We start from the raw sequence: 27718 nt of genomic DNA, 5'->3' as shown, positions 1-27718 counted from the left end.
TAAAACTTAGAAGATCAAAATTGACCTAAGACTAAACTTATAAGACCAAAAATGTCTTTTTCCTAATTTAAAAGAGACGATTAGATATGAGAATTAAGAATTAGACATGCTGAACCTAAAATTATTCAGTAATTTTGATTTTTAGTAATATTATGATATTTACTACTACTGCTACTAGCTTATTACTATTAATAATTTCAAGTCAAAATGACATTAAGAAAAACTTTAACACAAATTCTTTGGTTAATTGAAGTTCCTTTATTCCCCAGAAGCTGATGAACAGGGCCTTGAAATTTTCTTGATATACTTTTTTTTTAATTTGTTGCATTATTTTTTAGAATCATGAATTTTGGTACTTCTATGAATTAAATAATTAATTTTGCAAGTTTTGTATTCTATAATTAAAATATCATGCTGATTTTAATAAAATGAAGACTTTAATAATGTTACTAACATGGGTTGGTTCAAATAGTTAAGCGCCTGCTCTCCTTAAGCAAGGTCTCGGGCTTGAGTCCTTGTGGATGCAGAAAATCCATGCTAAGAGAGTTTTACCGCTTTGTGAGCCGACCCGATTCAGCTGGATTAGACTGGACGCAATTGAAGTTCACACCGAAAAAAAGACTTTAATAATGTTCAATTACTTCATTAGTATTAATCCCTTATGTGTGATATGTTAAACCATGACAGAATAATTTTTTTCTCCTTTTATCTTTGTTTTTTATTTTAGATATATTACAAAATAAAAAAAATTGTATATTGGTATTGATTAGCTCAATGCATGTTGTTTTATATAATAATCTATATATATAAAGTTGTATCCCATACAATAAATATAGTTAGAAAAGTAAATTGTCAATATTATATAGGATCATAAATGTAAATATCAAAATAAGATTTATGGTTAAATATTATTTATAGGAGAAAAAAAAGTAAAATTCTTTCATTAAATGCATTTAATAGAATTTATTAATTATTTTTAGTCATTATTAGCAAAGAAGTATTGTATTATAATATGAATTTATAAAAAATTCTATAATTGTTTTATCTATTCAACTTCATATGCTACCAAAATATCATGCACTTTTTTATATCTAAATAATATTTCGGGTTAAAAAAGTGCTATAACTATATTTAATATATTTGCCTTAAATCTATAAGTACATATAATAAAAGAGGATTGATACATTTATGATGCATTAAATATTTTTGTGCAACTAATTAATTTTAGTTTCTAAAAGTTTTTAATCAATTTTAATTTTATTTTCAAGAAAATACTTTAAATAAAAGATCTTATAACTTTTCTACCATGTAATAACTAAAAGATATTTTAGATAAATTTCGTAGATAAGCTTTTTGTTCTTATATTATAATTGCAGTAATTAAGTATATGTATATATATAACATGGATGATATACTAATGAAGAAGTACTGTCTACTATATTTTAACATTTTAGTTTTTATGTTTAAAAAATGAAATAAATCTATTTTCATATTTTTATACAACATAAAAATTATTAATATGAGATTTTTAAAATGATATGGCTTACTCATGAAAATATATTTGATTCAAATTGAAAATACAAATATTCATAAAATAAATCACTTGGTAAAAGAATTTAATTATATTTTTCTCACAAAGGTATATTTCATTCATTATTTGAGTTCCCAAAATACGATTATATCATAACATAAATTCTTTCAATTAGAATTTGTTAATGTTGATAATATTTTAACAAAATTTCAAATCTGACCAAAATAAAAATCATCAAACACCAACCACTTTGAGTAAATTTGGGCATTAATAATGTGAATTAATAGAAATGATGAAATTGTAAAGAATTATATACTTAGAAGTTATATAGATATTACAGTTAGAATGAAAATAGAATAGAATATTATAACCGGTATTGGTGATTCAAAGAATAATAATTAATAATCTTCAAAGTTTATAACTCATAAGTAGTTTTATTTTATTTATCCAAATACAACACTTTACTAAATAAAAATCCAAAAGTTTGTGAACCAATTTACTTAAAAAATTACTACTATATAATGAAAGACAAATTGAAAAAAATAAAATAATATTTTTATCGGGATTGAAATATTAGATATTCTTATAATTATTTTGAAATAAGTTTATGTTTTATACATATAAAAATTAATAGGATAATAAAAAATAAAAATATAAAAGGCCAAAATGATTAAGTTAAGATATTGCTTTAAAAATATTGTCAGATTTAGTACTCAAAAATAAAATTCATGCACAGCACGGGTCATTCAACTAGTGTTAATATATAGGAGTTATTCATAATATTGAAATCCTAATCAACATTTAAATACTTTTTGTCGCATTAATTTCTTTTGTAGGCATCTTTTTTTCTTTTTTTTTATTGGCAGATCGGGCAATTTTAGTACATGTATCTAGACGGGTTCAAATATCTTTGGTTGTGTGGCATGTTATTGTTCACAACACTGTCTGTGATGATCACACAAAATGGCAAAAAAAATTCTTGACAAAAGTATTCTTTCTGAGGGTTTAATCCATGTGAGTTTTCTAAACACACTGAAAATTACGATATATATGTAGAATTTAGTGCTTGGTTATCTTCCTCAATGTCTTTTTTTTTTTGGGTTGCTTGGAAAGGTAATTCATTCATATGTAAACTGAAAGGGTAGAACAAGCGGGCCAAATCACATCTTCATCTCCCGCCACAGAAGTCGAGAGGGTAGATTGGAGATGCGAATTGGACCACTATGCATACAAAAGCTTGCCCATTTAGCTACATTAAGAGTCGAAAATGGAGAGAAAGCTCAGAAGTAGATACAACGACTCAGCAAGTTGGGGTTGATTATCGAAGGTCTTCGATTGGGTGATATCGATCAAGTCCTTGGCATCGCTTGAGAGATGAAACTGCTGGATATTCATGTCCAGTGCGATTTCCACTGCTTTGATGAAACCGTCCAGTTCCCCTTGCATTGGAGATGCTGTCGTTGCAGAGTCGAAGGACCATGCAGAGATCAGTGAGCCAAAAGAGTTGGTGCATAGAATCCCTAACCATGCTTTCCCTTCCTTGAATGCAGCATCGGAGTTGAATTTGAGTCCCGGGAAACCAGATTTTGCGGATTGTGAGAGCTCGAAGTTCCGCGTCTCCCAGGCCCTCTCTTAGGCCGAGTGTCTCCTTGTGATTTCCATGGCTGCCTTAATCGGATCAAGAAACTCCATTTTTTCTCTGTTTTCATTTCGGAGCTGCCATAAGTAATCGAATGTGACCACTGTTTGGAGTAGAAGACTGCTGAATTTCGATTTGAATCTGCAGAATTCTGTCAATTCCAAATAACGTTCGAATCCATTCGGCAACATTAATATGAGGCAAAGAAGCAAAGTTGACAGGCCACTTCAAATGAGACCCTACAATAATGGCAAAAGGACAATGCAAGAGCAGATGGTCTCGTGTTTCTTGTTCATTGAAGCAGAAGAGGCAAGTATCATTGACGTGGAATCTGTGGGAGAAGAAAGCTGAGGTCGAGAGGATTCCCCAAATGTCATAAGTATGCTCCAATTTCTTGTAATATTGACAAAAAAATATTTCTTGTGAAAGTGTCCTCTTATTTAAGTTTACTATGAAGAATAAATAATGTGTTGTGATACAGTTGGCAAACTGTGTATCATCGTAAGGAGACTTTACTTGAGCAAGGGCTCGAAACTCACTAAAAGTACCGTGTGACCAAAACCAAATGACATCTAAATCGGGTTTAGTCTCATGCAATAGGCTGAGGGCACCTTGCATGCCGTGTTCTTTCTAGATGGCTACACCCGGACATTGAAGGAAGGCATATTCCTCTATTGTCCTTGAAACTTGTATAGCTCACACTAAGAATCATATCATCTGCTGAAACTTCACCATTCTTTTTCTTTTCTATGACCCTTCTCCGACATCATTTAATAATGGCCTTCACTTGCAAAATGAAATGTCCATTTTCTTTCTCGCCAGATGATACAGCCTGCCAAGTTCTTCTGTGGGTTCTCAAAGCGCTGGCTCTCTCGGGACTAATTGTACTGTCTGCGTGGCTAGCTTCAATCCCAAAGAAACCTAACGCTGCAGTATCGGCTCTCTCGATACCGGCAACCGCCCTGCACCTCGAGATCAACGGCACTTCTGTGACCAGTGCAGAGGGTGGAAACAGCAACGACACCATCACTTATGCTCTGGAAATCGAGAATCCTAACAAAGACTCTGGGATTTACTACGATGATATTGCAGTGACGATCTATGTGGGCAACGACAAAGTCAGTGAGACAACTATGCCTGCATTCTACCAAGGGATGGGCAAGACCAAAAAGGTAAACGATAATGTGAATGCCGATCTTGGGGTCATGAGGGCTCATTCGGGAGAATTTTCGATGGCCAAAGCCGAGCTGAAGGTGACCTTGGTGACTCGGATCCAGTACAAAACATGGGGCAAGAAGAGTAAGCATCATGACTTGAGGGTGCAAGGTCTGATACCGGTTGGTTCGGACGGGAAAATGCGAGGCAAGAAGAAGAAGATCAAGCTACACCATTGTTCCAACAAAAAGTGGAGGAGAATAAAGCTGGATTAGCTCAATAGACACACACGCAAAGATAAAGTCTTACTGATGTAAATATTATATGCTTAGATATCTCCCAACCACTCAATATTTACCGATAAAGTTTTCGAGCATCGATTCTCTTATAATTTGGATAGATAATTTTATATCATCTCCCATGTCTCTTGTTCCCATGATAAGTATGTTTGTTCTTATAATATATATACACACGTCATATATAAACACAGCTCTTTATATATATATATATATATATATATTTTGATAAACCATATATGAACACAGTTCATCCATTAGTATGGATTGAGAAATCATAGAGCTATATGTCTTATCAGGCAAGGGACCTTGTACTTTTCTAGATCATAAAACAATCTGAACAGATACGAGACATTAATGCCGTGATTGAGATAAGAGCTTAGTGGGGCCGCGTACCATGGACACAGAAAATAAAGACATTTGCTGGTCAAAATTGACCGAGATGTGGAATCTACAGTCAACTGATTTTTATGATAATACACTGAATCATAGGAAGATTGTATGCATGGATCGATTTGAGAAGGGATCAGGCTGGACTTTAGTTTGGGGACCCAAGACCATTGCGTACACTTCGGTGGAAAAATCTCAAATAATAAGGTCGAAAATTTCCGTTGTTGGGGAGAAAATCTTATAATATACTTGATTAAAAATCCTAAAATGGAATTTCTTTTTTGGAATATTATTTTTTAGGTGGAATTTTCTGATAATATTTTACTTTAATATGGGGCCACAAATCAGAACTTCAAGTAAAAAAATTTAAAGCAAATATAGGTAAACATTTTTTTAAAAGTTCCTTTATTACAATGGAGATGGTAGGTGAACATGAAACAAATAAAGAAAGCCCCTACGATATAAGAATCGAACTAAAAACTTATTGATTTCTTGTAAGTGAATGCACTATATCTCTTTTTACAACAACTTTGTTAATTAGGCTTCGTAATTTGGTAGACCGGATTTGAGGCCGGAAATGGATTTCTCAAATGTTGTCTTGCGTTTGGTGCTGTTCGGGATGGAATAAAGGGTAAGATTGGACATAGTAGTTGAGGAGGATTGGGATAATATTTAGTCTATGACGAAACTGCCCTTTCTCATCTATTTTATTTACGGATTTCAATATGTTTACACTTGTAGATTTTTTTTTTTGGAGAACTATACCTATACAGCTTAAAGATTACGAATGGAGGAGTGAAAGGGCCCGCTCCGGCCACCACCTCTACGGTGAACTCACCTGGGCCATGATGGCTATTGTTAGGCCTCCATCGCTCTTGATTTGTCCGTCTTTATATAATAAGAGGGAGAGGAGAAGCAGTGTCCAAACATTGGCCACCATGGTCCAAATCAAGGCCGTTGGTACCATCAATGATCACCAGCAACTTTGATTGGGCAGAGCTTGGGCCACATCTGGTCCTCTCTCCATCCTCTCTCTATATGATCAGATGGGTGGACAAATGGGGGGTGGTGAAGGCCGGATTTTAGCTGCCACCGCCGTCAATCTTTGAGGCCTTGGCCACCTCGCCGAAAGGGTGGTGGCCAGTATTTCCTTTTTATTTCTTTTTTTTTTCTAATTTTCAAATTAATTTCAAAAATTATTCTTTCTGGAAATCATAACTTTTGAGAACACTCTTGGCATTTGACTTGCTTATTCTAATCCCAAACCTTAATATGTACCGAGTATTTTATTAGAATATTATTTATCCTTGAATTTTAACTCTCTTGTCATCCCCTCATATCTTTTCCTGTCCGGTCACCCAAATGCAACCTTAGAGTTTGGGGCCTATAATCTAACCAAAGGAAAAAGATGAAATTTTAGCATTGTTTATCATGAATTAATTAATGGATTAATCAATTGGTGATATTATAATATATGGTTACATTTTTTTTAATTTGAAAATATTAATTTCCACTTGATTATAATTTGTCGTGTCTGGGATGCATTTACCTTCCTAAAAGTTGGAGCAGTCTACTGTATACATGCAGTTTCCTTCCCATTGGCGCAGCTTTCCTCCATGTGTTTCACGTTTCCACCAAATGTAATTCACGTTTCCACCAAATGTAATAAAGCAACTTTGCTCAAAAAATCTTAATTATAATTTTAGCCCCAGGCTTGATTTTGCTGCTTAAAGATTTCATCTCTCTTTCAATGAATCAAAATTTTACCATGTTTCTTGAACACAGTAGTTGGTGTACGCAGTAGTTGCTGCGGCAGTTGTTTACCGGCAATAGTTGGAGATAGGAATCGGGATTTGAGGACATTAGCACGATCGATGCATTTGCTTACTGGCGACTGATGAAGAAAGAGGAAGAAACCAAAGCCGGTGAAAGGGGGAAATGGACATTCTCCGAGGCTGCTCGGATCAGGAGGAGTAAAAACTAACTCTCTCAAAAGGATATCTTTTGTAACCGAAGATGGGACCGTTTAATATGTTATTTGTCTGCCAACAATTTGCTCAGTCTCTAACACATTTAACTAAGTTCACATAATAATTTCTCTTCCTGAAAGGGCCCGCAAAACCAAATTCCGGCCGATGCCTCTTCTACACTAGGAAGCCACCTTGAAGCAAGACAGGGCTTCCTTTCTCTTCCTTTTCTTTTCGCGGGTCTTCTTTAGTCATTTATGCTGCGTTTGTTTTGGGAGTTGGATTTTGATTTTAATTGGTTGATTTTGATTTTAATTGGGTTTTAATGATTGTGGTGTTGAATTATGAGAAAAAGTAATGAATAGTTTGGAGAATTTAATATTAAAAATTGAATTGAGTTTAATTGAGTTGTATGTGGGTTTATGTATGAGGCTCACTTTTTTTATTTTGAAGAGTTGATTTTTGTTGTGTAGTGAGTAGATATAAAGTTATAGTTAAAATCTTAAAATCAAACCCTGAAAACAAATGGAGCCTAAGGCTCCATTAAGACATTTTGAGGAAATTAATGTTGTCCAACCAAATGATTTCCACAAACATGACAGACATTTCTCTCTGCCTCGTCATCCTCCTCACCTTCCTCACCCTCAAAGCTGAATCCACCCTCACATTAAGCTTATACAGATGCTCGAACTCGAGCTACCCGAACACAACGTTGACATCTTACAAGGCAGACCTTGACCTCATCCTCAACTCCCTCTCCTCCAACTCGAGAGTCCCGTTGGGGTACTACAACACGAGTTCTAATGCTGTCTATGGGAGTTTCCTATGCAGGGGAGACCTTAGCCCCGGCGAGTGCGAGGACTGTGCTAAGAATGCAACTAAGACGATCGTTAGACTTTGCCCCAGGTCAGAATGGGCATTTCTGTGGTTCGATCAGTGCATGGTTCGTTACTCCAATCGCAACTTCTTCTCCTCCATGGAGACAGACCCTCATTTGGATGGGTACAATGGCGAGTCTACGGCCGAGCCCAAGCAGTTCATGGCTGTGTTAGAGAAAACAATGGGGGAGCTTGCGAACAAATTGGCGGCTAAGTATTTGAGAGTTGAGAAGAAGTATGCAACGAAGGAGGTGAAGATTAATGCGAAGGAAACTCTTCAGACTATGGCCCAGTGCACGCCCGACATAAACGTGACTGGGTGTGTCAAGAAACAAAATTGAGCAGAAGAACTTGTCTTTCTCATTCATCTTCATCGGTATGTATACAATCCGATTTGTTCAATAAAAGGAAAAGAGTATCTATGGCTAAAACAGATTGCCCTAAGTTCGGTATACAAAGATATATACATGAAATACAATTGGGAAGAATATCTTTCCATAATACTCCCCCTCAAGTTGGAGAATGAGGATTCTGAATTCCCAACTTGCTGAGCAGAAATCGAAATTGATCACGTCCAAGTGCCTTAGTAAATATATCGGCCAACTGAAAACGCATAGACACATGGCATGTTTCAACAGCTCCAGAGTGTAGATGTTGCCTAATGAAATGGTAATCTATTACAATGTGCTTGGTGCGCTCATGGAAAACTAGATTAGATGCAATATGAAGAGCCGCTTGATTATCACAAAGCAAGCGCATGGGACCATCATGATGAATGCCAAAGGATCTGAGGAGAGAGCGAAGCCATAAGAGTTCACTAACAGCTGCGGCCATGGCTCGATATTCGGCTTCAGCGGAGGATTTGGAGACCGTCGTTTGCTTTTTGGTCTTCCAAGAGATTGGACTATCGCCCAAAGTAACGAAATATCCAATTAAGGATTGTCTGATCATAGGGCAACTAGTCCAATCCGCATCACAATAAGCTGTTAAAGATAGAGAGGCTGGCCGAAGAAAAATCCCTTGCCCCTGAGATTGCTTGAGATATCGAAGTACTCGAATGACAGCGTCCCAGTGGCCCTGGCGAGGGTCCTGTAAAAATTGAGATAAAATATGAATAAGATAACTGAGTTCTGGCTTGGTGATGGTTAGATACAACAAACGACCAACAAGACGACGATATTGTCCTGGATCAGGAATTGGATCGCCACTGTCCTGAGATAACCGATGTTGTTGTTCCATGGGGAAATAAGCAGGCCGAGAACCCAACATTCCAGTCTCAGTAAGAATGTCCAAAGTGTACTTTCGTTGATTGAGAAAAAGGCTTGAATCCCTTCGGATAATCTCGATCCCCAAGAAGTATGATAATGGTCCAAGGTCCTTGATGCGGAAACACTGATGAAGATAATTCTTGAAATGAGCACAGGAGTCAGAATCATTAGTCACTAGAATCATATCATTCACATAAACGAGTACGGCAATAAATACACCATCATGAGAAAATGTGAATAGAGAGTGATCGGCTTCTGATTGTCAAAAACCATAGTGGATGATAGTCGTGGCGAATTTAGAGTACCAATTGCGGGAGGCTTGACGGAGACCATATAAAGATTTCCGCAACCGACAGACTTGACTAGTAGTGGCCGAACGAAAACTAGGAGGAAGGGACAGGTAAACTTCTTCATTTAGATCCCCATGAAGAAATGCATTGTTGACATCAAGCTTATGCATCTCCCATTTCTTAGCAACAGCAATGGTCAATAAGTAACGTACCGTGACTAATTTGGCGACTGGGGCAAATGTCTCATGAAAATCGACTCCTTCAATCTGAGTGAATCCTTTGGCCACGAGACAAGCTTTATAACATTCTATAGTACCATCAGCCCGTCTTTTAATCTTGAAAACCCATTTACATCCAATGGGTTTCTTTCCAGGTGGAAGAGACAGAGCTGCCCAAGTGCCATTATCCTCAAGAGCACGAATCTCATCTGCCATAGCAAGTCGCCATCGTAGATCCTTAGCGACTTCTGAGTATGTCCTTGGCTCCGTGTCAGAATCAATAGCAGCAAGGAACAACAGTTGTGTGGCATCAATATTTGAATAATTAAGATAATGCTCTAGAGGATGAGACGTACCTGGAGAGGTTGATGGAGTGGGTGAGATGATGAGGGGGGAAGGTCCTGAACAACGAGCAGTGTGTGAGACATAATCATTGAGCCAACTCAGGGTACGAATATTCCGAGAAGCCTTCGAACGAGCGATGCTGTCTGCTGGAGGCGCAAGAGAAGTAATCGGGTCGGCAGAATTAGTAGCCGGATCTGAAGAATGAGAATAGTTGGATTCAGTAGAAGAGGAAACGGGCTGGGCTGGAGGAGGCCCAGTTATAGCCGGGTCAGGCGGAGCAGCAAAGGGACCGGGCGGAGCGAGCAGGAAAGACTGACTGGGCTCGGCTGAGGAGAATTGGGCCGGACGAAGCCCATTGTCCAGACGTAACTCACTGTCTGGACGAAGCCCACTGTCTTGGGCTGAACTCGAGCCGAATGGTATCTCCCCCTGAATTGCAGGGCCCGAGGTATCTAAGAACCGAATTCCAGCATTAATTGGATTAACAGATCGCTCCCTTATGAATGGAAAATCGTCCTCATAAAAGTGGACATCCCGGGAAATTAAAACCTCACGATCCTCTAAATCATAAACTCGCCAACCTTTCTTCCCAAAAGGATATCCAATAAAAATGCACTTTCTTGAACGTGGCCCAAATTTATCCTTGATACGAGGGTTGAGGTGTGCATAACAAAGACACCCAAAAACACGGATATGCTGATAATCCGGTTTCTTGCGGAAAAGTAGTTCAAACGGCGTCTTGCCTGATAAGATGCTCGAGGGTGTGATATTAATGAGATGCGCCGCAGTAGAAATACACTCCCCCCAAAATTCAATAGGAAGATAGGCTTGAAACATTAAGGCCCTAGCTACATTGAGGATGTGATGATGATTGCGTTCGACTCGACCGTTTTGTTGAGGCGTGTCGATGCATGAAGTTTGATGGATGATCCCATTATCAGAAAAATAATCTTGAACAACTCTACTTATGAATTCTGTTCCATTATCACTGCGCACTGTTTTCACTGTTCGATCAAATTGATTCTTAATCATCTTGCAGAAAATTGATCAAGAAACCTTGTGCTTCTGACTTGTCACGTAGAAGGTAAACCCACACACCGCGGCTATAGTCATCGACAAGTGATAAGAAATACCGGGCACCCGAGATAGATGAAACCTTATATGGTCCCCATATGTCACAGTGTACTAGTTGGAATGGAAAAACAGCTTTATTGGAACTCATTTGAAAACTGGAGCGTGTCTGTTTTGCTCGGCAACATACATCGCAGGGCACATTAATGTCTGGACGACGCATGAAAACAGAATTATTCTCAAACTGAATGCGATAAGAGGGATGTCTCAACCGCTTGTGCCAAATGTCTTCAGTCGATGCTTTCATTGCCTATGTTCCCTGAAATGATGAAGACACTCGTTGTAGAAGCCAGACCCCCCCGTGAAGTTCACCCATTCCAACCGTACTCCCCGAGGTGCAGTCCTGAATTAAACATAGACCAGAGATGTAGTGGACACTACAATCAAGTTCCCGAAATAATTGGGCCACGGATAACAAGTTGCAATTAAAATCCGGCACGTAAAGAACATTATGAAGAACCATATTAGCTCCAAATGAGACTTTCCCAATAAAAGTGGCTTTCATTGTTCCATTCGGAACATGAATAATCGGTCCATTATCAATGGGAGTGATGTCAAAAAGATTATCCAAACTACCAGTCATATGTCGTGAGGCTCCCGAATCAATGATCCAATCAAGTTTTCAAGTAATGGGCACGAAATTCTCACCGCTTAGTCGATTAATCTCACCATCATCACGTGAGACCATTGACATGAGTTGTTGCAATTGAGCCTCAGAAAGATGGGCTAATATGCTGAGATCTGCGGGCTGGTCTCCATGGGTCCGAGCTTGGGCCGCCATGTGACCTGCTGGATTGTGAGACTTGAAGTGTTGGGCTAACTGATTGGGCCTCCATTGCCCACGAGCAGGCTGGGCCAAACGTGTCTGAGATGGGCCGCCCGGGTGGAAGCTTCCAGATTGTCCCGATTGCCCATATCCGAAACCGAATCCCTCATTGCTTGAACGCTGTTGTGGAACAGAGGAAGAGGAAGCCCCAAATTTTCCTCTAGGCCGAGACTGCCCCGTCGAATTGGCTTTCGAACCGCGTTGATTCGGTTGATCAGAGGTTGGATATCCATGAGCTGGTAGTAGGTGGCTCGATGGTGCCCATTTCGTCCGCAATAGTCGCAGAAGGGTCGTCCCCGAGGCTTGAAATCACCTCTGTTCGAGCCAAAATTAGGGTTTCCTCCGCTGAACTCATTCGCGATTTTGGCCGCAAATCCCATCACTTCGGAGCTGGAGTCCCTTCCTTGAGTGATGAATCGTTGCGCTTCATCATGTGCAGCCATGGAGTGCGCTCTATTGACGTTTGGCAGAGGATCCATGCCCAATATTTGCGACCGAATGGTAGAGAATTCGGGGTTGAGTCCGATAAGAAATTGGTGAACCTTCCCTTTCTCCTTGTGGGCGGTGAGGTGAACCCCAGCATCGCAAGTACAGACTGGTAAATCAAGGTACATATCCAATTCGTCCCAAAGACTCTTCAATTTTGAGTAATACTCAGAGACCGACTTCTTCTCCTGTTTGAGTAAGCAAATTTCGGTTTTGAGTTGATGAATTTTCGTTTCATTGCCTTGCGAGAAACGTTCCTTGAGATCGTCCCAGAGAACTTTGGCGTTCCTGGCCCCAGCTACCGAGTTCTGCAATTCTTCTTCTAAGTGGTTAAAAATCCAGGAGACAAGCATGGAATTACATATTACCCACTATTCACGGTAAGCTTCTCCCTCTGCTGGCTGTTGCACTTTTCCTTCGATGAAGCTGAGTTTGTTCTTGGCCTGAAGAGCTGTCTGCATTGCCTGTGATCAGGTGTTATAGTTCCTGCCGTTGAGTTTGCAGGAAATAAGTTGAGTCCCAGGTCGATCTGAGGGAGAGAGAATATACGCTGGAGGGATCCCTGCACCAGAGTTGCTGTTCTCTGCACTTTTTGACATTTTAACGAATCAAGAAGGTAAAAGATGACAAAATGACGCTCAGCTCAATCTGGCAGAAACGATATGATGAGTGACGCTCAGTTCAGAGACTAGCAAGACGGAAGTTCGACCAAGAAAAATAGGCCGGCGTTGAGCAGAGCTTGATTGCCCTCAAGACCGATGCTCTGATACCATGTCAAGAAACGAAATTGAGCAGAAGAACTTGTCTTTCTCATTCATCTTCATCGGTATGTATACAATCCGATTTGTTCAATAAAAGGAAAAGAGTATCTATGTCTAAAACAGATTGCCCTAAGTTCGGTATACAAAGATATATACATGAAATACAATTGGGAAGAATATCTTTCCATAATAGGGTGTATGAATTGTCTTGAGTTTGCTGACCTGAAACTCCGGACAACTGAGAAGGGGAAAATTGGAGGAAGGGTTCTACTTCCTTCTTGTTTTGTAAGGTTCGAGATTTACCCGTTTTATGGGATCACTTCTAAAGGTAAATTAGAGAGAGGGATCACTGCAGAAGTTCGTAATAGTGATGACTAATGTTCGTGTTGATGTATTCAACTTCACCGTAATACACAGGGACAAAGAGATTTCCGACAAGAATGGTCGTTCTGGTTGTAGCTGCAGCAGTTGCGTCCGTGATAACTTCAGTCGTGGGCTGCTTTCTGATGCAAAGGAGAGGCAGGAAGAGCAAGAATCACATACAAGAAGATCCGATCGGTAACACGATTAATTGATTTTTCTTTCCCAATTTATTTTGCTCTCGTATTTTCTCTAATCGGTGAAATTATATGTTCGAATCAGTCAAGAGCAGGATTTCAGAACTACATGCCCTGCAATTTCCCCTGTGTACTATCGAAGTGACCACAAACAGTTTCTCAAGCGACAACAAACTAGGGGAAGGAGGATTCGGTCCTGTGTACAAGGTATGTAGTTCATCGAGGAGCAGAAGTAGTAAGGTGGCTGAAATGTATTCCAAACAAAGAGTCATGAAGTGCTTGTTCTGCTAAACTTTCAGGGGAAACTTCCTAGCGGGCAAGAAATAGCTGCAAAGAGGCTGTCACGTGGCTCGGGACAAGGTGTACAAGAGTTCAAGAACGAGATCGAACTCGTTGCGAAGCTTCAACACAGGAATCTCGTGAGGCTGTTGGGTTTCTCCTTGGAAAGGGAAGAGACAATCCTTGTCTATGAATATGTCCCAAATGGAAGTCTCGACCACATCTTATTCGGTTTGCCACTTAACATGACCTCTCTGCATCAATTTCACTTTTCTAAAGACGATTGGATCATCAAAACTAAGGATTGATTTTGGTCAATTTTCAGATTCGAAGATTAGCGGGAGACTGGATTGGTCAAGGCGATATAAGATCACAGTGGGTGTTGCACGTGGGCTTCTCTACCTTCATGAAGATTCTCGGCTTAGAATCATTCACCGGGATCTCAAAGCCAGCAACATCTTATTAGATGCAGATATGAACCCGAAGATTTCTGATTTTGGCATGGCCAGGATGTTCGGTGCAGACCAGATTGAAGCTAGCACAAACAGAATCGTTGGAACATAGTACGGTTTAGTTTCGACTAAGCCAATCGTATCATAGGTTTTATAGCTAGATCTCTTTCATTCGCAGTTCTATTTTTATGTGCTCTTCTTTCCCTGCAGTGATTACATGTCTCCCGAGTACATAATGTTTGGGCACTTCTCAACAAAATCAGACGTCTTCAGCTTCGGAGTGTTGGTACTTGAGATCATAACTGGCAAGAAGAATAGCAGCTTCGACCCGCAAAACTCTGATGAAGGCCTTTTGGGATATGTGAGTATGAATTAATGTTCTAAGAAATTATTGGCTGTTCTGAGAAAATCTGTGCACGACCATTTGAAATTTATCATGGTTTTCCATCTAAATTTGGGATTTCTTGCTTGATTTATAAGGTTTGGAAACACTGGAGCGAAGGGATTTCCTTGAAACTGGTCGACCCGGCCCTAGGCAACTCTTATGCCACAAACAAAGTAATTAAATGTTTTCATATTGGCTTGCTTTGTGTACAAGACGACCCAGAAGACCGCCCCACAATGGACTCGGTCATTCTCATGCTCAGCAGCGAGTCCACTAGCCTACCATTGCCTCAACGACCCTCATTCTTCTTCCCAAGCAGAAAGCATAAGCAAACGCCGCTGAGCTTGAACCTCCTCCAATCCACAGAAAAATTGACCTCTTGGTCAGCAAATGAAGAAGCAGTCCATACTGAACCCAGGCCTCGGTGGCAAATTTAAACATTGGACTCCTTCAGTTGTTTCCTTGGGTTTCAGGTCATTGTGCCTTTGGAAAAAAGTTTTGCATGTAATGAAGATTAAAGGTGGAATTGTGTCTCAGCACACATTGCCACGATTAGGGAGCTAACTCGACAAATGACCAAAGTTAAGTTCCACAAAACTATGTAGCTTAGTACACTGTTAGTTCGGAGTTTAAATATGACCGACGAATATTTCTCGAGTTCCTATATACTACATTTTCTCTTGAATTCAGAAGTGAAAATGATAAGAAGTCAATCAAATTGCCAATATAATCTTGATAAACTAAAACTCTTGTTTAGAAATCCACATGTCAATTCTTCATTTTTCTTATTTTTCCATTTCCTCTCTTTTCTTTTTAATATTTCTTTATTTAAATTAGCTATTCTTACTTCAAATCTAATTTGTGTGCCCATGAATATGCAAGGTGTTAGCCATTTTCTAATTGTTCCTTATTTTTCTCAACCCTATTTCAATTACTTTATTTCTTCTTTCTAAATTACTTTTAATTATGTCCTAACAATTTCAAAAATACTATGTCTTATTTCTTTCATAAATAAAAGAAAGATATTGACCAAGGAAAAAAAAATATGGGTTAATTGCGCCATATAGCCTAACGTTTGAAGGAATTCTTAGTTCTAACCCAAACTTGATTTTTTACCTGAGATATTCCAATGTTGACGTGTTGGTTTCACATCTATCCCGACACTAATTTTCCGTTCAAAATTGACGGAATTGCACACGTGGCACGTTAATTTTACATCTATCCCGACACTTGTTACAAAATTAACGTGTCACGTGTGCAATTCCATCAATTTTGGACGGGAAATTAGCGTCGGATAGATGTGAAACCAACATGTCAACGTTGGGATATCTCAGGTAAAAATCAAGTTTGGGCTAAAATTAAAAATTCCTTCAAACGTTAGGTTATATGGCGCAATTATCCCAAAAAAGAAAGATATTGATTTTAGCTCATTGTATTCTCATTAGCAGTATTGCTATACTCATTCTTAATTGTTATATATATATATAAGCTACCGTTACAATTAAAAGTTTTGCCAACACATCCATTATACAAATACACCTAATATTCTAATAACAAGACAACTTCTTTCATATGTATCATATATACGACACAAAAATCATATATTAGGTAAGACATGGCTATAGAGCAAAATTTCTGCTAGATATAAATAGATAAATACACTAAAAAAATGCATAATAAGAATGATGAAAACGGATTGAAGGACAGAAATTAATGATTTAATAAATAGACTTAAAAGCTAAGCAATTGTAAATTATGAGAAAAAAATTGACTTACTCTCATATGAAAATATATTTTTATATGAAGTCCATGAATTTATGAAAATTTGAGAATTCACAATTTTTATGAAAATTACCTTCATCAGAAAATTGAGATTTATATAAATTAGTATATGCATTTATAATTTTATTATCAATAGAATTATTTTAGATCCGCAGCATCGAGCGGGATGTGATCTAGTTAACTTGAAAGCACAAAAATGAAGGGCCTATTTGGCACAATTGAAGCCACTTGCAAGGCATTGGTTATGGAGGGGCATATGCACACATACAAGAAAGGGTTTGGATTCCCCATAAATTGTTCAAAGCTTTAGATAGTGGGGAATAATAAACATTGACATGCAACATATGATAAAGATTGTTTAGCTAGAGGGATTCTTTCTCGGCCTGGAATAATTTTTGAGTTTGATTGTCATTAGTGCAGTTTTTCGTATCCTTTAATCGGGGAAAAGAAATATATGCAGTTCATCTCTTATTGGGAGTAGTATAAATTGGCAATACCGAAGTTTTAATTTTATCGAGATAGACGTTCAATTTTTTTTTAATCGATAAGGAGAAATTTCAGTTACTCTGCAATACTACTAAAGCTAGCGTACTGGTAATCAATTTCTTTAGCCTGTTTGCGTTATTTGAACTGCATGCCATCAATAGCATTACGGAGTTACTTGGGAAAAAGGGAAAAAAGGAAAAATTGTAATAAAGTTTAAGGTTTAGAATCTTTAAACATAAAGTGGAGGGATCGATGGTTAAAGTTTATAATTATAAAATGCTCCATCTTCGGTCGCCGTAAATAGGTCTATGACTTGTTTAAATGGTTCGGCGCTTATTCCTTTTATACAAGGTCTCAGGTTCGAATCGTTGTAAATGCAGAAATCATAATATGAGAGTTTTACTCCTTAATGAGTTGACCTGGCTCAACTGGATTAGTGGGATCACAATTGTTTTTTTATATATTAGAATTCACACGGAAAAATAAAAAAATAAATAAGTCCATCTTTTGAAATGCACACCTATGTAAAGTTTAATAAAAAAACATCATTTTTCTCCCATCATGATTATATATTCCGCTCAACAAAATCCATTACATCCATGTGTAACAAAATATAATATTCTTATAATCAGATTGCAGCAATTTATCTTTGCAAAACTTCTAGATTGACGCCTGTAACTCACCCGATATAATGGATTAGTCGAGGTGCATGTCAGCTAGCCCACCACTTAACTATCGTTCATAAAAATAAAATAATGAAAATTTTCAACACCTTTAATTATAGAAAAAATTAATCGACATGGTCAAACCTAGAGTTTGACATACATGCACACATTAGTTAAGTGAATGGCACCGACTAAATCCCCTTTCTCATACGCAATTATGTTAATTCTTTTGTTCCCTGCACATTGGGTCATTTAGTTATTCACTATATATTTGTTAATTTGTGTGGGTGGAGTTGGAACTCATTCCTTAACACAAGAACATGTACTAGAGAGCCACTAGGGCAAAGTCTACTCATATAAAGTAAAAGAAATTGCAATTGTCAAATCTGATCTTAACTTTGCTATTGCATTTTAATTTGTTTCTTTATGTCTTGACAATAAAGGGGCACTAAAAATTTCACTGACGAAATTCGAATATGAAAACTCTTTATCTTAAGTGAAATATGTATCACTATACTTTACTAACTTTACTAATTATTTTTTAAAAAAATTTAGGGTAAATTACAAAAAAAAACTCAAGTTTTGTAAAATGTCTCAATTTTGTCCTAAATTTTGTTTTGTAACAAAAAAAACCATAAGTTTTCTAAAATGTCTCAAAAATGACCTCCGTTATAACTTCCGTCAATTTTTGCTGCTGATGGTGGGTCCCTTTAACAGTCCACGTAGGTCACACGTAGGCAAAAATTGACGGAAGTTATAACGGAGGTCATTTTTGAGACATTTTAGAAAACTTATGGTTTTTTTTGTTACAAAACAAAATTTAAGACAAAACTGAGATATTTTACAAAATTTGGGTTTTTTTTTGTAATTTGCCCAAATATTTATGATCTTTATGCTTTTGGTAAAGTTTTTCGGTTTTCTTTTTGGAGTGGCATTATGGGGAACACAGACAAAGAAGACAACAGAAAATTTCTAGCAAATAAAATTACAGATTGCTAGGGACGGGGGAGCTGTGGTTTCACGAAGAACGGGCAGGGAGATTTTGATGCCAAGGCATCTCAGGGATTTTGTTGATCATAAAAATAAAGAATTTGTTACTCATGTTGTCTCCCATTACCCCCTTGTTCACTCATTCCACCGAAATCATCAGGTACGCCGTATCCTATTGAAACATATCTAGCTCATGCTGGTTCTTTCAATTTTGATTTATCTTATCTGGCTGCTATCGGTTTGGATGTCGAACCTAAGACATATCAGGAGGCGGTTCGTGATTCTAGATGGAGAAAAGCAATGGCGAAAGAAATACAAGCCTTGGAGTTGAACCAAACTTGGACATTGGAGATTTTGCCTCCTGGCAAGCGACCTATAGACTGTAAATGGGTGTTCAATAAAAAATGACGAGCAGATGGGAGTGTCGAGCACTATAAGGCACGTTTGGTTGTCAAGGGATTTACTCAGGTAAAAGGCATTGGTTTTCACGAGACTTTTGCTCCCGTAGCGAAATTAGTCACTGTGAGATGTCTACTGACTGTAGCAATGGCAAGAGGGTAGGAGATGCATCAGAGGGATGTGCAAAATACTTTTCTACATGGAAATCTAGATGAGGAAGTATATATGAAACCGGCACTAGGTTTCTCTTCGTGTAGAGGAGGGGCAGTTTATCATCTCTGAAAGTCTCTTTATGGTCTTCGACAGGCTTCCCACAACTGGTACTCTAAGTTTGCTGATGCTTTGCGAGGATATGGATTGCAGCAATGAGTTACCAATCATTCTTTATTCATTTATTCAAGAGGAGATTTTTTTTGGGGGGTTCTTGTCTACGTGGATGATCTCATAGTGGTCGGTAACAACCCTGGTCACTGTGCTTCTTTTAAGAAGTACCTTCATCAGTGCTTCCAAATTAAGGACCTTGGTCCATTGAAGTATTTTTTGGGAATTGAGATGACTCGTACTAATTCAAGCCTCTTTCTATGTCAGAGGAAATATGCACTTGGCATTCTCGCCGAATGTGGTATGCTAGGGTCTCGACCCTCTTATATTCCACATGATCGGGAATAGATCTAGGGCTTCCCTATCGGTATACCTACTCCTCAAAACTTGAACCCACAGAGAAGAAGACGTGTTGTGAAGTTCCACCCCAGCTTACCAAGAAGTGTTGTACTGAAGTTCTGGATCCGCCAAAAACCCAAACCTCCAAGGTTCCTCGGCCTAGTCATTGTGCTCCACCCAACAAAATGAGCCTTACGACGGTTGGCGGAATGCCCCCAAATGAAATCCCTGCAGAGTTTCTCAATAGCCTTGCATATGCTTAGCGGAAAGCGCATTATTTGCATAGTATACAGTGGGATGGCCAAGAGCACAGATTGAACGAGCGCTAGATGCCCCGCCACATTGTACTTGATTCAAGAGGATTTAAAATCCTAAAATGGAACTAACAAAAAAAAATTCCAAAAATGCATGAATATGGAATATTATTATTTTTTTCCCGGTGGTATTTTTTTTGGGTGAATTTTCCGGTGGTATTTTTGGATATTATCTTTTGGGTTAATGACCCAAAAAAGTATGAACTTTGTTCCCTTTTACAATTTTGACACGAACTTTGATTTTCTTATTAAATTAAGCATTTGTATCATTTTCCATCAATTTTTCTGACGTGGCGGAAACCGGTGCTTACATGGCAAACGGTGTCACGCCATGTCACCAAAAATAACAAAATTTAAAGAAAAAGAGATAAAAAGGCTTTGATCAGATAAACGATGAGGGTCTCAACTAGCCACTGCAACCTCGATTGGGGTTGTTGGTGACCTCAGAGGGCGTCGACGACCCTAATTGGGGATGGTGATCGAGATTGAGTCAGCAAAATTGATGGAAAATAATATAAATACCTAACGTGACAAGAAAAATCAAAGATTGTGCATTTTTTACCAAAACTATTTCATGCCAAAATTAAAAAATGAGTTAAAGTTTATACTTTTTTGAGTCATTAACCCTTATATTTTCCAACACAACCGGATCAATGATATGGGGCCACGAATCAGAATTTCGAGGAAATATGGACAATCCGTTTTTTTTTTTTTAAATTTTTATATTACAATGGAAGCGTGTAGGTGAAAAGAAAATAAATGCGGAAGGGAAGTCCCCCAATAAAAATCAAACACGAAATCTATTAGTTTCTGGAGAGAATGTGCATGATGGTGATTACACGACATCTCCTTTGTTAATGTACACAAACTTTATTAGAGCTTTGGCCTATGTTCTATCCAAAGACTCAGATGGAAAAACTTTTATCGTTCTTTATCATGAATTAATTAATGGACCAATCAAATTAATTTCTTGATCTCCTAAGTCCTAATATATGTTTGCATTTTCTTTTTTAAATTTGACAAAATTAATGTCAAATTGATTTTAGTTTGTTGTTTTCTAGGATTCATTTATCCTAATGATTCCAAAAAGTTGGAGCAGTCTGCATGCAGTTTCCTTCCCCATTGACAAAGCATTCCTATCCTCCATGTGTTTCATGTTTCCACTACTAAACCAATAAAGCGAGTTTGCCCCAAAAGTCTTAATTGTAGCCCCCAACTTGATTTTGCTGCCTAATTGGGTTTCATCTCTCTCAATGAATCAAAACTCCGCCGCGTTTCTCGGACATGATCTAACGTTGTATGAAGGAGTTCTTGCAGCAGTTGTTACTAGCAATAGCCGGATCTGGATTTGGGGCATGCCCGTAACATATTGGTACTTTTTAAATGGGAATCGAAGTTGCAACTCCACGAGCAAGCTGATCAAGGCTAAATTTTGAGGACATCCGCAACGGTCGATTCTTTTTCATACTGGTAATTGAAGTCGAAGGAAAGAGCAGAAATGGAAGCCCGTAAAAGGGCAAAATGGACGTTTTGCGGGGCTGCTCGGGCCAAAGGGGATTAAAAACTAATAACTCTTCCAAAAGGGTGTTTTCTTATAATCGAAGATGGGACCATTTTATAGAGAGGATTTTGCATATGAATGTGGAAGCGACATGTCTGGGGAGCTGGACCAATGAGTTAGACTGCGATGCAAAAAAACTAGGAAACTACGGGGGTAAGTTTATTCAAATGTTTCTCGGGGAAGATAGCCTAACACACTCATATCTATTTCGTCCAGAAAGCTCGTAATGAACTGATCCATTCTGAGAACCCTCCTTCTAAAGACTAGACCATATACTGCATCAAATCTGCTGTTAAATGCAGAATTACGGGCATTAAGGACTTGTGCGGGGAAGTGAACTGTGCATTAGCTTAATCGACAAAGAAATACCCCGGAGAATTGAGGCATCATAGTGGTTGTTAATATTGTAATTTTGTAATCCTTATTGTTGCAGGTTCTGCTTTTCTTTTGGTCTTTTCAGCTTGTTTAGCTTAAGCCCAGCGCCCCCTCCCCCAACCCCCATGTACTTGTTCTATGCATCTCTTTTCAATGATATGAATAAGGGTACCACTGATTCATCGAAAAAAAGTAATCAGCTCGGTCTACTAACATGGTGGGTCAGATTCACGTAATAATTTCTCACCTTGAAACGGTCCGCAAAGCCAAATTTCGGCTTATGCCTCTTCTACACTGGGAAGCCTCGCTGAAGGAAGACACACACTTCTTCGTAGGTGGTCTCTAGTCCTTTTCTTTTCGGAGTGCACTACCTAGTATCTCAGTGGGCCCAACTGATCTAGGTTAGATTTGGGTCGGCCTACTAGTAAGTAAAATCCTTCAAATTGAGAATTTTTGACATTCACAATAACTCGAATTCAGTACCTTATTTAAAGGGAATAGGCGTCGAACCACCTGATCCGGTCCATGTTGGTAAGTCTTCTTTAGTCCTCTACTATATTAAGATTTAAGACATTTTGAAGAAATATTGTCCGACCAAAAGATTAGCAAACATGAGGGGCATTTCTCTCTGTCTTCTCATCCTCACCTTCCTCGCCCTCGGAGCTGAATCGAACACCCCCAGATTAAGCAGATACCGATGCTCAAACTCGAACACGACATCCACATCTTTTAAGGCAGACCGTGACCTCGTCCTTCACTCCCTTTCCTCCAACTCAAAAACTCAAACCGGGTACAGTAACACAAGTTCTGGCGCCGTCTATGGCAGTATCCTGTGCAGGGGAGACCTCAACCCGGATGCGTGCGAGGAATGCGTGGTGAACGCAACGGAGATGGCTGTTAGACTTTGCCACGGGTCTGAATGGGCTATTCTGTGGTTCGACCAGTGCATGCTCCGGTACTCTGATCACAACTTCTTCTCGTCCATGGAGAGAGAGCCTTCTTTGGATGAGTACAATAAGGAGCCCGTGGTCGGGCCTGAGCAGTTCATGGCTGTGTTAGAGAAAACAATGGGGCAGCTTGTGAACAAATTGGGGGCTAAGTATTCAAGAGTTAAGAAGTACGTGACGAAGGATGTGAAGATTAATGCGAAGCAGACTCTTTACACTATGGCCCAGTGCACGCCTGACATAAACAAGACCGGTTGTATGAATTGTCTTGAGACTGCTGACCATAAACTCCAGACCATTGACAAGGAGAAAATTGGAGGAAGAGTTCTACTTCCTTCTTGTTTTGTGAGGTTCGAGATCTACGAATTTTATGGGATCAATTCAAAAGGTAAATCAGATTGCAAAAGTTCGTTATAGTGTTAATTAATGTTCGCGTTCATGTACTCAAAGTTCACCATAATGTGCAGGGACGAAGGAATTTTCAACGACTGTCGTTTTGGTTATAGCTGCAGCAGTAGCGTTCATGATGACATGTCTCATGGGCTGCCTTCTGATGCAAAGGAAAGGCAGGAAGGCGAAAGATCACATTGAAGAAGATCCAATTGGTAAGATGTTTGACGCAGCAAGTGATTGTTCTTTTGTTTCTTTTGTTTGGTTTCTACCAATTGTTTTAGCGCTTGGATTTTACTGATCCGTGAAATTATACGCTCTAATTAGTTGGGACTGGAATTTCGGAACTACATGCCCTGCAATTCCCACTGTGTAGCATCGAAGCGGCCACGAACAGTTTCTCAAGCAACAACAAATTAGGGGAAGGAGGATTCGGTCCTGTTTACAAGGTATGGAGTTCATTGAGCAGAAGCAGTAAACTGCCATTTTGAACATAGAGTGATCAAGTGCTTGTCGTGCTGAACTTTCAGGGGAAACTTCCATGCGGGTCAGAAATAGCTGCAAAGAGGCTGTCACAGGCCTCAGGACAAGGCGTGCAAGAGTTCGAGAACGAGATCGAACTCGTTGCGAAGCTTCAACACAGGAATCTCGTGAGGCTGTTGGGTTTCTCCTTGGAAAGGGAAGAGACAATCCTTATCTATGAATATGTCCCAAAAGGAAGCCTCGACCACTCCTTGTTTGGTTAGTCTCTTGACGTGATCTCTATCTGCATCACTTCACATTTCTAAAGACTATTGCATCGCCATAATCGATTATTGATTTTGGTCGATATTCAGATCCAAAGATTAGCGGGATATTGGATTGGTCAAGGAGGTACAAGATTACGGTTGGTGTTGCACGTGGGCTTCTCTACCTTCATGAAGATTCTCGGCTCAGAATCATTCACCGGGATCTCAAAGCCAGCAACATCTTATTAGATGCAGAAATGAATGCGAAGATTTCTGATTTCGGTATGGCCAGGATATTCGGTGCTGACCAGATTGAAGCCAGCACAAACAGAATCGTCGGGACATAGTATGCTTTTAGCACCGACTAGTGAATCATACTACAGGTTCTATAGTAGATCCGGTTTTTTTCACAGCAGTAATGTTTGTATCTGTTTTTCTTTGCAGTGGTTACATGTCTCCTGAGTACATAATGTTTGGGCACTTCTCGACAAAATCAGACGTCTTCAGCTTCGGAGTGTTGGTCCTTGAGATCATAACTGGCAAGAAGAATAGCGGTTTCCACCCGCAAAACTTCGATGAAGGCCTTCTGGGATATGTGAGTATGAATTAATGTTTTAAGAAATTATTGGCTGTTCTGAGAAAATCTGTGCTCGACCATTTGAAATTTATCTCTGTGTTGCTCCTGAATTTGGGATTTCTTGATTGATTTTTAAGGTTTGGAAACATTGGAGTGAAGGGATCCCCTTGAAACTGGTCGACCCAGCCCTAGGCAACTCTTACTCAGCAAACGAAGTAATTAGATGCATCCATATCGGCTTGCTTTGTGTTCAAGACGACCCAGATGACCGTCCCACAGTGGACTCAGTCATTCGCATGCTCAACAGTGAGTCCACTAGCCTACCATTGCCTCAACGACCCTCATTCTTCTTCCCTAGCAGAAAGCATAAGCAACCGCTGCCGAACTCGAACCTTGAACAAGCCACAGAAAATGAAGCTCTGCATACTGAACTCGTGCCACGCTAGCTAAACACTCTTTCAGTGGTTTCCTTGGGTTTCAGGTCATTGTGCCCTTGGAAACAAGTTTTGCATGTAATAAAGGTTAGGATAGGATAGTGTCTCAAAATATATTGCCACCACTAGTAAGTGAACTCGATACATGATATTATTAAGTTTCACAGAATTATGTACCTTAATACGCCCGTCCGATTCAAAGTTTTAATTTAGCTGACGAAATTTTCTCGAATTCCCATTACTTTTTCTGTCATGACTTCCAAAATGAATAAGATAAGAAGTCAACCACATTGCCATCAACTTAAAATCACAAAGGTGAAGTGTCATTAAGCACAATTGAAGTCACTTGCATTTGCAAAAGCATCATGGGCCCCAAAAAGAAGGGCATATATATAAGGGTTTGGATTTCCCATATATTCTGTTTAATCTTGCTTTAGATAGTGGGGAATAATGACATTATACAACATTTGATAAGAGTGTTCAGTGTAGTATTAGGGCTCGTTCTTGGTCTTAAACAACTTCTGAGTTTGATATTCTTTGATGGACTTTTAGTTCCTCTTTAATAAAAAATTTATATATATATATATATATATATATATGCGGTGCATATTTTATTGAGATTACAGATTAGCAATACCGAAATTTTGATCTTATCGAGATGGACGTTGGATTTCAATTACTCAGCAATACAACAAAAACTAGTGTACTGTCTTGAGTTGTTTTTGGATGAACTCCTGTGTTTACTCTTCATTGATACCATAAAACGATTACAAGACCTAAGAAAGGCTCAAAGTCATACAGATCAGGTCCACCCAAATATGGCAACACTAAGCCTAGGGCTCACAGTCCCATTACAAAATTATAAGCCCATTCCTACTCAGAATAACAAAGAATGGAAAAACCGAAACCAGCCTCTCAGCTATCAATGACACCCCATCTTTCAAACAGATCTTTATGCTGATTTTGGCTTAACTTCTAAAGCAAACCCCTGCATCCAAGGACTCTTGCCCGTACTGCACTGCGGATCGGCCACCCAAGTCCTCTCAATAGAAGGATCTTCTCCCTCAAAAATCTTCAAATTCCTAGCTCTCCATACAAAATAGATATGTGCATTCCAGGCAAGCCTTAGAAGAGAAGCTCTGCAAGATTTCCCTCTGATGTATCTAATGCCCCACTCCAATTCTGCAGACCATCCCCCCACCTACTCTTTAACACCGCTTTCGTGCAACACTCTTAACCAAACACTTTTGGAGAAGCTACAAGCAAAGAACAAATGATCCCTGCTCTCATCCTCTACGTTGCAGAGATGACAAGTCTTTGCACTTCCCATATTCCATGCTGCGATCCTGTCTAAAGTGACCAGCTTAATTCTTATAGCTAGCTAGGGGTAGCACTTCGTGTCGTGTCGTGTTTATACGTGTCATGTCTAAACGGGTTCGTGTCATCGAAGTCATAACCCGTACACGACACGATTATTAAACGGGTTAGGTTTTGGAAATCCATACTGACACGTTTATATCCGTGTCAACCCGTTTAGACACGTTAAAACTCGTTTATCGAAACGTGTCATAATAAGTACACGTATATACGACACGATTATAAACTTTATCAGGACACGTTAACACAACTTGTTTATCCGATCAACTCAGTTACCCGGATACATTAACACGACATGTTTATCCGATTAACTCGTTTATCCGAACACGTTAACACGACATGTTTACACGTTAACACGACATGTGTTGGATTGGGTGAAAGAAAGGAAAAGAAATTAGGTTAGGGACTTAGGAAGTTAGAATTACATGATGATATTTTGATAAATCCAAATACATAAACAAGTTAACGGGTTACATGATTATAGTAACACTGTTGGAGAAAAAGTGGTGATGTGAGAGGACACAATGTCCCACATCGGTTGAAAAGAAAAAAATGGGAAAGTTTATAAAAGACAAAAGCCCAGTAACCCATTGACTTAAGCTTTTGGGTTACATATGGGCTCGAGTCCGAATTAGGCCCATTTTAATTTAAAAATTTATCCAACTGGTATCAAAGCCCATGGTTATAATCCTGGGTGTGTAGGGCGGCTTCGTGCCGTGAGGTGCGCATGTATGCGCGGGTCCGTGTGACCCGTAGGCTCGAGTGCAAGCGTAACGTGCTGCCTCGAGCAGGCACCCGTTGTGTCCGATGTCGGGACATCGAAGTGAGGGCGGGTGTGATTAAGTCGTGTGGTCCTGTCAATTGGTTTAGGTCACATGGCTCGTATAAGACGACAATATCCCACATATCCCACATCGGTTGAAAAGAAAAAAATGAGGAAGTTTATAAAAGACAAAAGTCTAGTAACCCATTGGCTTAAGCTTTTGGGTTGGCATATGGGATCGAGTCCGAATTAGGCCCATTTTAATTTAAAAATTTATCCAACAAACACGATTAAACATGTTTAAATAAATAGGTTTAATCGTGTATAATCGGGTTACACGAGTTCAACCCGATAAGACACGCTTATTAATCGTGTTTAAACGGGTTGGACCCGTTTAGACCGATTATAAAAAATGT

At 39.0% G+C, this 27718-nt stretch overlaps 4 protein-coding genes across 7 annotated transcripts; all 4 read left to right on the top strand.

Annotated features, from left to right (window-relative positions):
• The first annotated feature begins 3850 nt into the window (after window positions 1-3850).
• Window positions 3851-4739, top strand: LOC116207003 (protein NDR1-like). The gene has a single exon (XM_031539852.1). The coding sequence runs from the start codon at window positions 3920-3922 to the stop codon at window positions 4598-4600; it is 681 nt and encodes a 226-aa protein (XP_031395712.1). The 5' UTR covers window positions 3851-3919; the 3' UTR covers window positions 4601-4739.
• A 2834-nt stretch (window positions 4740-7573) lies between these two features.
• Window positions 7574-8308, top strand: LOC116209147 (cysteine-rich repeat secretory protein 1-like). The gene has a single exon (XM_031542703.1). It carries the CDS (start codon window positions 7574-7576, stop codon window positions 8195-8197), a length of 624 nt encoding a protein of 207 aa, XP_031398563.1. The 3' UTR covers window positions 8198-8308.
• Window positions 8309-12587: 4279 nt separating this feature from the next.
• Window positions 12588-15520, top strand: LOC116209580 (cysteine-rich receptor-like protein kinase 10). 4 transcript variants are annotated; one of them, XM_031543258.1, is made up of 9 exons: window positions 12594-12800; window positions 12925-12992; window positions 13076-13246; window positions 13599-13739; window positions 13824-13945; window positions 14038-14248; window positions 14343-14580; window positions 14680-14830; window positions 14950-15520. In XM_031543258.1, exons 3-9 carry the CDS (start codon window positions 13192-13194, stop codon window positions 15289-15291), a joined length of 1260 nt encoding a protein of 419 aa, XP_031399118.1. In that variant the 5' UTR covers window positions 12594-12800; window positions 12925-12992; window positions 13076-13191; the 3' UTR covers window positions 15292-15520. The 4 variants fall into 4 exon arrangements, with proteins under 4 accessions (XP_031399119.1, XP_031399118.1, XP_031399117.1 ...); XM_031543257.1 differs by having other exon boundaries at window positions 12895-12992; XM_031543259.1 differs by having other exon boundaries at window positions 12588-12800; window positions 12895-13246; window positions 13641-13739.
• Window positions 15521-22675: 7155 nt separating this feature from the next.
• On the top strand, window positions 22676-25344 carry LOC116209579 (putative receptor-like protein kinase At4g00960). The gene is made up of 7 exons (XM_031543255.1): window positions 22676-23421; window positions 23501-23638; window positions 23751-23872; window positions 23954-24164; window positions 24260-24497; window positions 24596-24746; window positions 24866-25344. The coding sequence occupies exons 1-7, from the start codon at window positions 22698-22700 to the stop codon at window positions 25172-25174; spliced, it is 1893 nt and encodes a 630-aa protein (XP_031399115.1). The 5' UTR covers window positions 22676-22697; the 3' UTR covers window positions 25175-25344.
• The last annotated feature ends 2374 nt before the right edge of the window (window positions 25345-27718 follow it).

This window comes from Punica granatum, chromosome 5 (genome assembly GCF_007655135.1).
Source record: "Punica granatum isolate Tunisia-2019 chromosome 5, ASM765513v2, whole genome shotgun sequence".
Classification (NCBI taxonomy): Eukaryota; Viridiplantae; Streptophyta; class Magnoliopsida; order Myrtales; family Lythraceae; genus Punica; species Punica granatum.
Note: the sequence above shows the minus strand (reverse complement) of the source record. Positions and strands in the feature narration are given on the sequence as shown.

Bases quoted from the DNA above. Each gene is read 5' to 3' on its own strand.
- LOC116207003 (XM_031539852.1), top strand. From the start codon at position 3,920: ATGACCCTTCTCCGACATCATTTAATAATGGCCTTCACTTGCAAAATG.
- LOC116209147 (XM_031542703.1), top strand. From the start codon at position 7,574: ATGACAGACATTTCTCTCTGCCTCGTCATCCTCCTCACCTTCCTCACC.
- LOC116209580 (XM_031543258.1), top strand. From the start codon at position 13,192: ATGTCAAGAAACGAAATTGAGCAGAAGAACTTGTCTTTCTCATTCATC. The intron at 13,247-13,598 runs GTATGTATACAA...CGTAATACACAG, and splicing joins TTTCTCATTCATCTTCATCG to GGACAAAGAGATTTCCGACA. The intron at 13,946-14,037 runs GTATGTAGTTCA...CTAAACTTTCAG, and splicing joins GATTCGGTCCTGTGTACAAG to GGGAAACTTCCTAGCGGGCA.
- LOC116209579 (XM_031543255.1), top strand. From the start codon at position 22,698: ATGAGGGGCATTTCTCTCTGTCTTCTCATCCTCACCTTCCTCGCCCTC. The intron at 23,639-23,750 runs GTAAGATGTTTG...CGCTCTAATTAG, and splicing joins CATTGAAGAAGATCCAATTG to TTGGGACTGGAATTTCGGAA. The intron at 23,873-23,953 runs GTATGGAGTTCA...CTGAACTTTCAG, and splicing joins GATTCGGTCCTGTTTACAAG to GGGAAACTTCCATGCGGGTC.